The sequence below is a fragment of the Citrus sinensis genome, chromosome 9 (genome assembly GCF_022201045.2).
Source record: "Citrus sinensis cultivar Valencia sweet orange chromosome 9, DVS_A1.0, whole genome shotgun sequence".
Taxonomy (NCBI): Eukaryota; Viridiplantae; Streptophyta; class Magnoliopsida; order Sapindales; family Rutaceae; genus Citrus; species Citrus sinensis.
The window spans coordinates 17184405-17195827 of NC_068564.1; the positions used below are offsets into that span (position 1 = coordinate 17184405).

Consider the following 11423-nt stretch of genomic DNA (forward strand, 5'->3'; position numbering starts at 1 on the left):
ACATTTTTAGAAAAGAAATATGTCATCTAACTATTTATTGGATTGTAATAATGTACTTTAATAGGTTACACGACAGAAGTCGTGTATATATGAACTTACATGATTGCAGTCATGTAAGTGAGCAAAATGTTCCAGTTGTTATCACATCCCAGCATTCTATCAGTGCAAAATATATATATATTTACTAAGTATCTCTTCTAACTATTTAGTGGAATGTAATTGTATATTTTAGCAAGTTACATGACTTCTGTCATATATGTATGAACTTACATGACTGTGGCAATGCAATTATGTAAAATATTCCAGCTATTATGACACCTTAGCGTCCTACACTACTAGAAAAATGGCTTTTATTGACTTTAAAATAGTGTCAGAAATTACTTTTACTGACACTTGTTAATTGTGTCAGTAATCTGGGAGTCAGAAAAATAGTGACACTTGTAAGTGGTGTCAGTAATTACTATTACTATAGTATCACTAAAATAATAACACCATGGTATCAAAATATTACAATACTATATTAGTATTTGTGATTACTGTTACTATAGTATCACTACTTTATTTATTATTTAAAAAAAATAATTATATAAAATGACATGTTGCCCATTGATTTGTTGATAGAATTAAAAAGCTGTGAGAAATAAGAACAAAAATCAATTTATATATCAAAACCTTTTATAACATTTAAATATTATCAATATATATTACACAATCCAAATACTTCAATACACAAAGACGTCTTATTACAAGACATCTTATTTTTATGATTGAATAATCTTAACTGCTATTATCCAATCAAATTCCTTCTACTTGTAGCTGAATTTAAGGGCTAAATTTACCAAATCTAAAAGCTAAATTTAGAAGGATTATTATTTTTTTCTCCATGAACATAAGTACTGCGATCATGCATTATCACGGACAGCTTCATCATTCATGGACAGATTCTTCATGCGATGAATTTGATCAAACAAGCAAGTACTTCTCTGATCTTTGAAAAAAAAAAGCTTTTGATTATTCCAACAAACACCATAGTCCATAATCACCCAAAAAAAAAAAAAACCAAAGCGAATGACAATATATTATTATTTATTTCTATTTTTCCTTTATATATATTAATAAAATATGAACTGACCTTATAAAAAGTTTACAGCTTGTTGAGTCACCCGAATGGCGTCCTCTGTGTGTGGAATTGCTTTTGGCCCCCATTCAAAAGTATTTTTCTGCAGCATATTTGGTCAGTCTTTTCCTCTAAACAGAATCAGTTGCATTACTAAGAAATTTGTTTAGGAAATGCCTGACTTGGAGAAACAGGATGAATACAAAAAAATATTTTCTCATAGACTACACATAAACAGAGCTTGACCAGAAAGATGTAACACATGACATGAATACCAAAAAAAAATTGTAGCTTGGCCTGAAATCAAATCATCTTTAGATAAATAAATAGTGTTGCCAGACAGCTTGTCCACAACATCACACACATCTAGAGTTTAGCACACAAATGTCGCTCAAAAGGTTTGATTAACCAGATCAGTCTGCCATATTAAACTTATCAATTTTGTAAATGGGGTGCAGCTAAAATCATTGTTAAGAGCATTGAAGTTAATACCTCTGGATGCCATTGGAAGACAGTCACATGATAGTTATAAGCTTGCACTATCGAGACATAGACCTGATAATGATTAATAACATAAGTTAGAATTGATAACACTAGATAAATTGCCATTAAAATATCAAGCATTCAGGCATATATCCTGAGTTTGTGTTTATATATAAAATAAATTCAACAAAGGAATATTTACTTTTGTACCTTATTATATTCATCCACACTAGTTGTCAAGATCTTAAAAAACTTAGCTAGCTCCTGGTTTGCTTGCATTCTTTCAGGTGAAATGCCATACTGTTGTAATGGTACAACATATAAAATTTCAGATCAACCAAATTATTTACTCAATCATCCATAATAATTTAATAAATCTAAACATTTTTAGAGTCCATTGTCTCCCAAAATTGAAGTGCACTGATCTAAGGAATCAATTGTACAAGAAGTCCATATAAATGGAATTCTTCCATGAATCAAAGAGGCTCACGACAAAGCAGGATTTTCAAAAAAGCTCGCTTATTAGACCCAACACTTTCGTAGAGCTAGATATTCATGAGTGACTAGCATTATTACAGAAGATGAAGGAAATTAAAACAGAGAATTGAATCTAACAATAAATGCCACACTAACTGCCATTTATTGCATAAAATATAAATGCCACGCTAACTGCTATTTATTGCATAAAATATAAATGCCACGCTAACTTGACTAATTTTACAAATTTGGTGATGATGCATTTAAGATTATGGTTTAAAAGAATAATTCAAAGACAGCAGTTTCAATTGCCAGATTAACAATTCTTTTATTTCTATTAAACATAAAAAAAAAAGAAAAAGAAATGCAAAGAAGTAAGGGAGATAGAGGAATACGGGAACTGAGGTCTACCACACAAACATCTTGAAGCTCAGTTTCTCCACGTATCATATCCTTTTCAGCAAGGGCTGCCCTTTCAAGTAGTGTTTTGCTCTCTTTCTTCATTAGCTCACCAGAAAGGTTCAGCTCATTTACATTTTTCTCAGCTCTAACAAACATTGCCTGTGTATATATTCGAACAATTACTGAATCACACAAAATTTTGAACCTGAGAGTTTACCTCAGTTGAAATGAACATGTTAAAAAAGAATTTTATGCAGCTGTTGATAGGGTAAAAATAACATCTATAAATTAAAAGAGGTACATGCCTCCTCACTTCGAAGTCGACCAAAGGTATGCCGAAACAAAAACCTTCTAGGCCCTGCAGTGAAATCCTCGAGGAATCAAATCTTATAGGATTTTGGAATGGCACATACCGATACATTTAATGCAGCCAAGAAGTATAAAATGCAAGAAAAAAGTGTGCAAAGATGGCCAGGGCAGAACACGTCCAAGGGATTCCATATTCAAAAATATGCTAGAGAGGCTTATTTAAATGGTTGAAACCTAAGAGTGGATATATCTCACTACCAGCACTAGTGACGGGAAAGCTGAACATATTCATCTTGGACTTCAACACTGGACAGCATAAACAAATAAGGAAACAGTCATACAATATGGTTGAAATTATCAAATTAAACTGAAGTCAAAAGTAACAACCTGCGGCCCATTGATGACCAACATTAAGCATGCTTAACATTCTGTTAGACTAATCAGCAGCAGTAGTGTTCAAGATCACAGCAAAAGTGACAACAAAAAGTGTCAAAGTACTAGCAGCAGCAGCAGCAACAGCCATGGTTACAAAAGTTCAATTATGATCTTGTTATTGCTGCAGGCAAATAAAAAGAAAGAATAAAAGAAATGCTGAGAAATTAAAAAATTTTATCAGCTTATCCACTCGCACTCCAGTCCCCTCATCCTTGCCATTTTCTTTCTTCTCTCAACAGTACCACTGCCGATGATGACAAGACCGTCGACGACGACACGGTCATCGCCAAGTTATTTATTTCATGATTTCTCTCTTACGCACTCATACATAGTTTCCATATACTGTGAAAGAAAGACACGTAAAACATTAGATTATCATTTTCTACTTGTGCTAATTGACATCACTGATCTCAGGCTTTCTTCTAAAACAAAATCAAAGCAGAAGTATCTCATCACAAAGAGTAAGTACACAGCAAAAGTAAGAATTTTTATTCATAAAAGCTTAAGCCTTTTTCCGTTTAATGTATATAATAAAAACAGAGGTACTTCGTTCTCAAAACAACGAGTCAATCAAAAGCTAACAAACTTTTTCCCCCTAGTGAACCAGTTGCTTATCTCCTCTAATAACATTTTGTTCATCCATTCGAAAGAGTAGATAAGCAAGATCATAAAAGAAACACAAAACCCACAAAAACAAAAATCTTGTACACATTAATATAGAACAATAACATATCTACAAAAAATAATGAGGAGAGTGTAAACAGAGGAAGAAGAAATGTAGGGAATTACCCTGAAGAGAAGGGGCAAGATTGAGAGGGAAAAATTGAGTTGGATCGAGAGCAGGCTCAACCGCAAGGGAGAGGAAGCGAAACCTGTATTGTTGAACTGAGCCAGCGAGACGATGGAATGCAATGGGATGGATGGTAGAGGACTGTTTGCGCCCAAAAGCGATGATTCACTGCGGTTCCCTCCAGTCCGTTCCGTTCCCAGGTTGGATTAGGGGAACATTCTAGCGATTGCCTTCGTGGATCCAAACGCGCTCGTCGGTACGCTTTCCGGCTCGCAACGACTCAAATGGGCGAGTCTTCTTCATTTTCCTTTCTCCTTCAGGTAGTTGAAGAGAGACAAGATTGAGAGGGAAAAATTGAGTTAGATAGTAAAAGATTGTGTTGGATTGTAAGAGAAAGATAAGAGAGGAGTGGCTGAGAGAAGAGTCGGGGTTGATAAGACGACGCAGTAAGATTAGAGTTTTGTGAATTTGGTGAAGTTAGGGTTTTTTAGATTTGGGGAGTTTAGGAGGGACGAGATAGATTAAAAATTTTGTCTAAATTAAAAGTTAAAAAAATAATGTTTGGTTTAGTAGTTAGTTTTCTAAACTAGAAAATTTGAGATTTGGACATCCTGGTCTTTTGTTCGGAACTTAAACGCTTGAGTACTAGAGGTTCTCAGTTCAAGTTTTATTTGGAACTTAATTAGAATTATTTTATTTTTATTACTGATACCTTAATGTCAGAAATCTCTGATGCCTAAGTTACAGACACTATAGTATCAGTAATTTGTGATATTTTTATATTAAACACGGAAAATGGTCCATATGTGTGAACATACTGATACTTTTTAAAAAATTGTCATAAACCAAGTGTCAGTAAAGACCATTTTTCTAGTAGTGCTATTATCATATTTCCTACACGTGAAGAGAAATAATAGAAGTTGTAATCAAAGCTCCACAAATTCCACAAAAGCATAATCGATTTCCCTAATATCGACAACAATCACACTGCCAAAGTCTTCGCTTTCAGAGCAATCTTCCATAACTCATTGTAGAAAGTATTAGCATCCAATTGAACACATTAGAGGAATAAGGAAATAATCGTTTGGAAAAAATGATATTCATAAATAGATGATAACCTCAACTTGATCATATTAACCTAAATGAAAAAGAAAAGCTTGCTTAATTAGTTCACTTCGAATTAAATTGTCCTTTCGTGTCAATAAGTCGCACAGGAACTAGCTACGCTAGGGTATATTAATCCAATTTAAATGAAATTATCTAAACATGAAAAACCTTTACCCAGTGTTAGTGCCTTCAGGAAACTAGCTTAAGAATCAATTTATAGTGATTAATTACATGTGCTGTGAGTCCTAGCCACTGCAACTCTATTTACCTTCATACAAGTATAAAGTTAACACATCGGCAAACTACCACCCAAAAATTTAAAAATAAAACTACAGATTGAACTAAGAAATGATGATCTGACCTTTAATTTAGTTGAGTATGCAATAATTCAGTTAAGCATATCCAAAGAAATTAACACAATACAATTCAAAGCATAACAAATTAAAATCTCAATTGAGGCAAAAATAGTGATTCGACATTTAACAACAGTGTCTTAGGCCTCGCACATGATTTGTCCATCATGATGGAGTCCAAGCGAACCGATCTAACCATAATCCCTTTTATTTGGTGAATTTACGGCAGTCGAAGATCGAATTAGCAGAAGAAAACAAAAGTTCAGCTAACACGAAATCCCGAGAAGTCGAAGCGAGAGGGGCAGTGCGCACTTGAGCAGGGTGAGCAAAATGTGGAGATCTAAAGAGGATCTTTTGAGCTTGTGGCATAGTGGCATGGTGGATGTTTCGTAACCTAATGTAGCTCATTAGGGTTTCGTATGGTATGGGTCTTAGAATTTGAGCAATGTTGTTAGGATTTCCCATGGCATGGACCCTTGAATTTTAGGGCTCGAAGGGGAGATTTTTTAGAGGTACGAAAAAGAAGGATCTTGCCAGAGAGATGAGGCGGCTGACCATAGAATTAGAAGTTAGGGAATTTTATTTTTATGTTGATTTTTGGGTTTTTTGCTTTTGCTTTATGTTGTTGTTATTTTAATATGATTATTTGAACATTTTCAATATAAACTAAAATACGAATTTGGCCTGGTGGTTTGTTGTTTGAACATAAAGCACTTCAATTTTGAGGTCTTAGGTTCGAGTAGCAACTAAAACAAAAATAGACTTTTTTTTTTTTTGTTTCTGATACCTGAGTGTCGATAATCTCTGATGTTTCGAGTAGCAACTAAAACAAAAATAGACTCTTTTTTTTTTGTTTCTGATACCTGAGTGTCGATAATCTCTGATGTTTAATCTACAAACACCAGAGAATTAATAATTTGTGACACTTATCTGTTAAACACGAAAAATGACTCAAATATATGTATCTAATACTTTTTAGAAAAGTGTCAGAAGACGAGTATCAATAAAAGCCATTTTTTTAGTAGTGTGTATGGCCCTCAAGCAATAGTAATCGTGGAAGTTGGCACTAGTGTCTTGTAGTAAATTTGTCATTACAATTAAAACAAAAGTCCCTGCGCGCGTCTTCTTTGCATCTCCTTTCAAGTCAGTCTCTTCACGGGTAAAGCTGTTGGTGTTGGTAGAGCTGGTGGGGTACGAGGGGATGGTGATGGCAGTAAAAACCCATTTTGCCTCTGTAGTTGTTCATCTTTCATTCGAGCCAAGCTAATTGCCTCCTTCAAAGTCTTAGGCTTAAACATACGAATGGCTTCTGAAATTTCTAACCGTATACCACCCATGAATGATCTTACGAATGCCTTCTGCGACCAACCGTCAACCCAATTACCCAGCCTCTCAAACTCTTTTTGGTAATCACGGAGGGATCCGATTTGTCTAATCTTTGATAAAGCTTCATCAAAATCTTCACAGTCTATGGGTCCAAAACGAGCCAACAACTTCTTTTTAAATAATTCCCATGTCACCACGCGGCCTTCCTCCCGATAAGCTCGACACAACCACTGCCACCATTGGTTAACTTCTCCTTCAAGGTGGAAAGTAGCGAGAGGTACCTTTTGGTTATCTGATGTGCCTTGAAATTCAAAGAATTGAGCTACTCGGTTGAACCATTTAGTCGGATCTTCTCCAGAGTATTGCGAGAATTCCAATTTTTCCATTTTAGAAGAGAAACCTTGTTTGTCGCTATCATTGTCCTCATGGTATGAATAGAACAAAAGGATCCTTCTCTATGAAATAAAGGATCATCCTCGTCCGTTATTGTTGTTGTAAGGGGCCCCTTCAGCTGACTCTTTTGTTGAAAGCAAAACCTCAGATAGTTTGTAGATAGCTTCGTCCAAATGTTGCATCTTATCATTGATACCAAATTCCAGTCTTTGCACTTCACCAAGTCTAGCCTCTAAAGCCTCGATTCTTTCTTTGTCGGATGCCATTGTAACGAAGCTCTGATACTACTGATAGGTCCCAGTCAAAGGTTCGTTAACGATAGCAAAGGATAACAAAAATATTCTCTTAAGGTGAGAACAAACCACACTGAAAATTTAATTAGAAATATTCAACATATTTCTTTAATTGATTTCAAAGAGCATAAATACAAATCATTTCACTACCCAACTTCAGCAACTATAGCCGAAATTAATGGTCCTTATTATACCATAAAGGAAAGAAAAAAAAAAAGAACCATGACACGTTCCTGCACGTGGTTATTATCACTCCCGATTGCTTGGCCATAATGGAACAAGAACTTAGCTAATTAAGTGGGCATTGCATGCTTGCATGCAGACGTGACTCCATGCATGCATGCAAACGTGACTTCATCTTTGGCTAAGTGGCCATTGCATGCTTGCATGCAAACGTGACCTCATGCGTGATATTTCGGGTTCCTCTTGACAGCACGTTGCTAACGACGTGGCACATGCAAAGTTGTATCATTAACTTCTTAGATGAGATGTACCATTAGATGAATCATGACATCTTAAAAGGCTGGAAGAAAGTGCATCTCAAGCAGGCATGCCGTTTCAACCGCATCAACTTACGGTTGATGAAGTGTGGCCATATTTACAACATTGTTGCACAATGAATTGAAAAAATCTCTTATAACTTTTTTGACAGCCTTTATAGCTACAAGCAATAATTGTTGCATGAGAACATGACAGTCAAAAGATAAATGAGTGAGTTTTTATCTCTGAAGAAGTCTGGTACTTTACTTCCCACATTTTCAAGCAAGGGCAAATCATCTTTATATTCTTATGATCTTCTATCCAATGAAATCCAAAACTTATCCATTCTAAACTTAAAAGCAATATACTAAAGCCTAAAGTTTTAATTAGAACCTCGTAACCAAACGTGCTTAGACGTTCGTATGCAAAAATTGTACCTGCTTATTACCAGAAAAACAAAAGGGAATTAGGTTGGACATAATAGCAAAGATAAAACAAATAAAAAATAAAAAAGGAAAATGCTAAGTATCAAGAAAAACAAGAGAATGACGAGAGAACGAAGCATGTGGTGGGAGGAGAGAGAAAAAAAATCTGACAGCAGAGAGAGAAGAGGCAATTGTCTCGTCCTCTCTCGTTGTTCTTGATATTTAACAACACTAAAAAAAATAAAAAAACAGCACATGCAATTTTTAGTGTTGTTTATTTGCTGCTTTATAGCTAAAACTGCATCTAGAAATCTTAGGTACTGTAAAAACAGCAAAACTGTAGCGTGACAGCACCTAATCAATAATTTTTTAAGTGCTGTTTTAGATGTGAAAAACAGCATGATAGCACCAAAAAAGTTTTTAGTGTTGTCTAGATACTGGTTTGCAACTAAAACAACACTTGGAAGGAGTGAAGGGGGCGACGAATGAGATAAAGAAGGAGGCGATGACGAGGCGAGCATGGTGGGGCTGGTGAAGGAGATCTTGAAAGAAGGGTAGAGGATCTGGTTTTGGGGGAGAAGATGAGAGAGTTGGAGACGGACAAGAGAGAGAAGTTTGACAACTTCGACGACAGGAAATGTACAGCAACGGTTGTAAACTAAAGTGAAAAAGGGTTGGATTCCATGTTGCTTAAACAGCAATGCAACATGGAATATATTATATTATATTAACACGCAATGCATATTAAGATAAGGAAAAAGTTATTTCCCCCGATTTTAAACCCCGAATTGCACCCCGAATTAAAACGCACCGTTTACTTTTTTCTCTCCACACGTGTTTCTTCATTTTGTCTTCACTTTCCAAAAAAGTGCTTTCACTTTCCACTTCTCTAGTTAGCAGCACTCTTTGCTTTCACTTTCCATTTCACTTTCCCGTAAAGCAAGGTAAACATTTTGCTTTCACTTTTCATTTCTCTTTCCAGTTAGCAGCACTCTTTTTCTTTAGGCAGATTCGTCACTTTCCATTTCTCTTTCCAGTTAGCAGTACTCTTTTTCTTCAGGCAGATTCGTTTGTTAACTCATTCAGATATGGACTTAAATGATTTCATTCCATTTTTGGTTTCAAATCCACTCAACCACGCCACTTGCGTCCTAATCCAATCTCTTTTTTTCCCCCCTTCCCTCAACTCTTGTTCGATGGTTCGTTCTCTTGCTCTCGTTCAATTTTCGTTATTATGTTTTATGCATGTATTATCATCTAATGGGTGGTTTTTATGCTGACTTCTTGTGGTAGCGATAGCTTTATTTATTTAATTATTTTTGGTTAATTGAATTAGTTATCGAGTCGGATACTGTGGGTGTGATTGCTATAAGATTTTGTAAATTACAAAAATTAAATTGGACAGATTTTACATATTTCGCTTGCTATCTTCGAAAAAGAATTTTATTGTTAGTTGCAAGGCTTTTGTACTTGATTCCTTTGGTTTGGATTTGGATGTTTGGAATGATGAATATCGGTTGTGCTTTGCTGCTACTATGCTTAGATCCTTAATTATCTGTGTTATGCCTGTTTTGGTCATTTCTTCTAGGGAGGTGGTGTTATGTTTCTTCAAGGGTGAAACAGAGGGTTGCTTGGTGTTTGGTTATGAACATAGTGATTTTTTGTTTGACTTACTCTTGCTTCTTCTATTTTTTAATAATTTTTTACCGGTTAAAAATGTTTAGACTGGTATGTTTTTGATGTATGCTTGAATTGATTAGCTTTTTTGAGTTTGATTAAAATGCTAAATAAATGGTGGAAGCAAGGAATTGAAAATTTGATGATAGTTTATTATTATTGTAGGAACTTGATGTAGTTATATTTGAATGGACGAATATTGCTTCAGTACATGAATCATTATGGGCAACAGATACCATGCTTGTTTAGCAACATGAGCAGCCAATCTCGAGAGAGCTTTTCTCATGTTTCTATTTTATTTTCCTCCAACCCTGGGAATTGGACACTTTGACACACTGGGAATTTAATTTCTATTTTATTTGTGTGTAACTGGTGCTGTAGTTGTTGTATGTTCTGATTTATTTTCTTCTTTTTTTTCTGTTTCATAGTTTCGGAAATCAATTAACCACAATGTCAACTAGCACAAGTGAAATTCGAAACTCACAGCAGCTATGTAACGGATGCGGTAATTACATGGAGTTATTAACGTCACGTACAATAAAGAATCCAAATCGTAAATTTTGGCTTTGTAAAAGATGTAATAATTTTTAATGGGCTGAAGATCGTAAACCAAGCGAAGAGAAAATTGATTTGTTAGTGGAGGAGGTTAGAAAGTTAGCATTAGAGATTGAGTGTTTGTCCGTTAAATTCCAATTCGGGGTAAGTAGCAGCACTCTTAAGATAATAACATTACGTCATTACCCATCGATTTCATAACCTTACTAAGATTTGCTTGGTTACTGTTTCGTACGAATGGCTTCTGTAATATTATATTTTATTACTATTAATGAAATAACGGTCATTAAACCATGTGAATCACGGTTTTGGAAAAAGGTCATTACCTATAATTAATTATTTTACATTTTTATACTAGTAATAGATTTTTAAAAAAAATTTAATAAAACTTATTCCATTGTTGTCAACACAATTTTATTTTTTTTAACCGACGAGTTTTTTTTTCCTTTGTTTAATTAAGGTAAATGAATAAATTATTTTCCACTAAAATTCCACAGAAATTATGTTAATTGTTTATTATAAATTTATTTATTTTACATTCTATTTATTAATCTTATATGTAATTTAAAAATTTTATATTTATCATAGAATTGACGCCGTAATTTTAACCACAACATTATAGATTTTTCTGACTTGATTGTTATAGATGCACTAAATTCCAAAAACCAAAAACTATATATACTCCTCTCAAACTACAGAAATAAAGTGATTGAGTGAGAGAAACTAATGGCTCTTATTGAATGAACTTTGTTGTAACAATTTGTTTTCACATAGTATGATATTTGTTTGCTCTGTGTCTAG

General features: G+C 34.5%; 1 protein-coding gene across 3 annotated transcripts; it reads right to left on the reverse strand.

Annotated features, from left to right (window-relative positions):
- Positions 1–336: 336 nt before the first annotated feature.
- Positions 337–4580, reverse strand: LOC102615008 (gamma-glutamyl hydrolase-like). Of its 3 annotated transcripts, XM_052434452.1 has the most exons (8): positions 4013–4580; positions 3176–3344; positions 2785–2837; positions 2489–2638; positions 1811–1900; positions 1610–1672; positions 1133–1220; positions 337–988 (listed from the first exon to the last, which is right to left on the reverse strand). In XM_052434452.1, the coding sequence occupies exons 2-7, from the start codon at positions 3213–3215 to the stop codon at positions 1134–1136; spliced, it is 483 nt and encodes a 160-aa protein (XP_052290412.1). In that variant the 5' UTR covers positions 3216–3344; positions 4013–4580; the 3' UTR covers positions 337–988; position 1133. The 3 variants fall into 3 exon arrangements, with proteins under 3 accessions (XP_052290412.1, XP_052290411.1, XP_052290410.1); XM_052434451.1 differs by lacking the exon at positions 4013–4580 and having other exon boundaries at positions 337–983; positions 3176–4006; XM_052434450.1 differs by lacking the exon at positions 4013–4580 and having other exon boundaries at positions 337–1220; positions 3176–4006.
- Between the last annotated feature and the right edge of the window lie 6843 nt (positions 4581–11423).

What these genes read in the sequence shown, in the direction of transcription:
- LOC102615008 (XM_052434452.1), bottom strand. Translation starts at nt 3,215, where the DNA reads ATGTTAAGCATGCTTAATGTTGGTCATCAATGGGCCGCAG. An exon ending in AGCTTCAAGATGTTTGTGTG is followed by an intron (nt 1,901 to 2,488) that starts GTAGACCTCAGT and finishes CCATTACAACAG; the next exon opens with TATGGCATTTCACCTGAAAG. An exon ending in GTGTGGATGAATATAATAAG is followed by an intron (nt 1,673 to 1,810) that starts GTACAAAAGTAA and finishes AATCATTATCAG; the next exon opens with GTCTATGTCTCGATAGTGCA.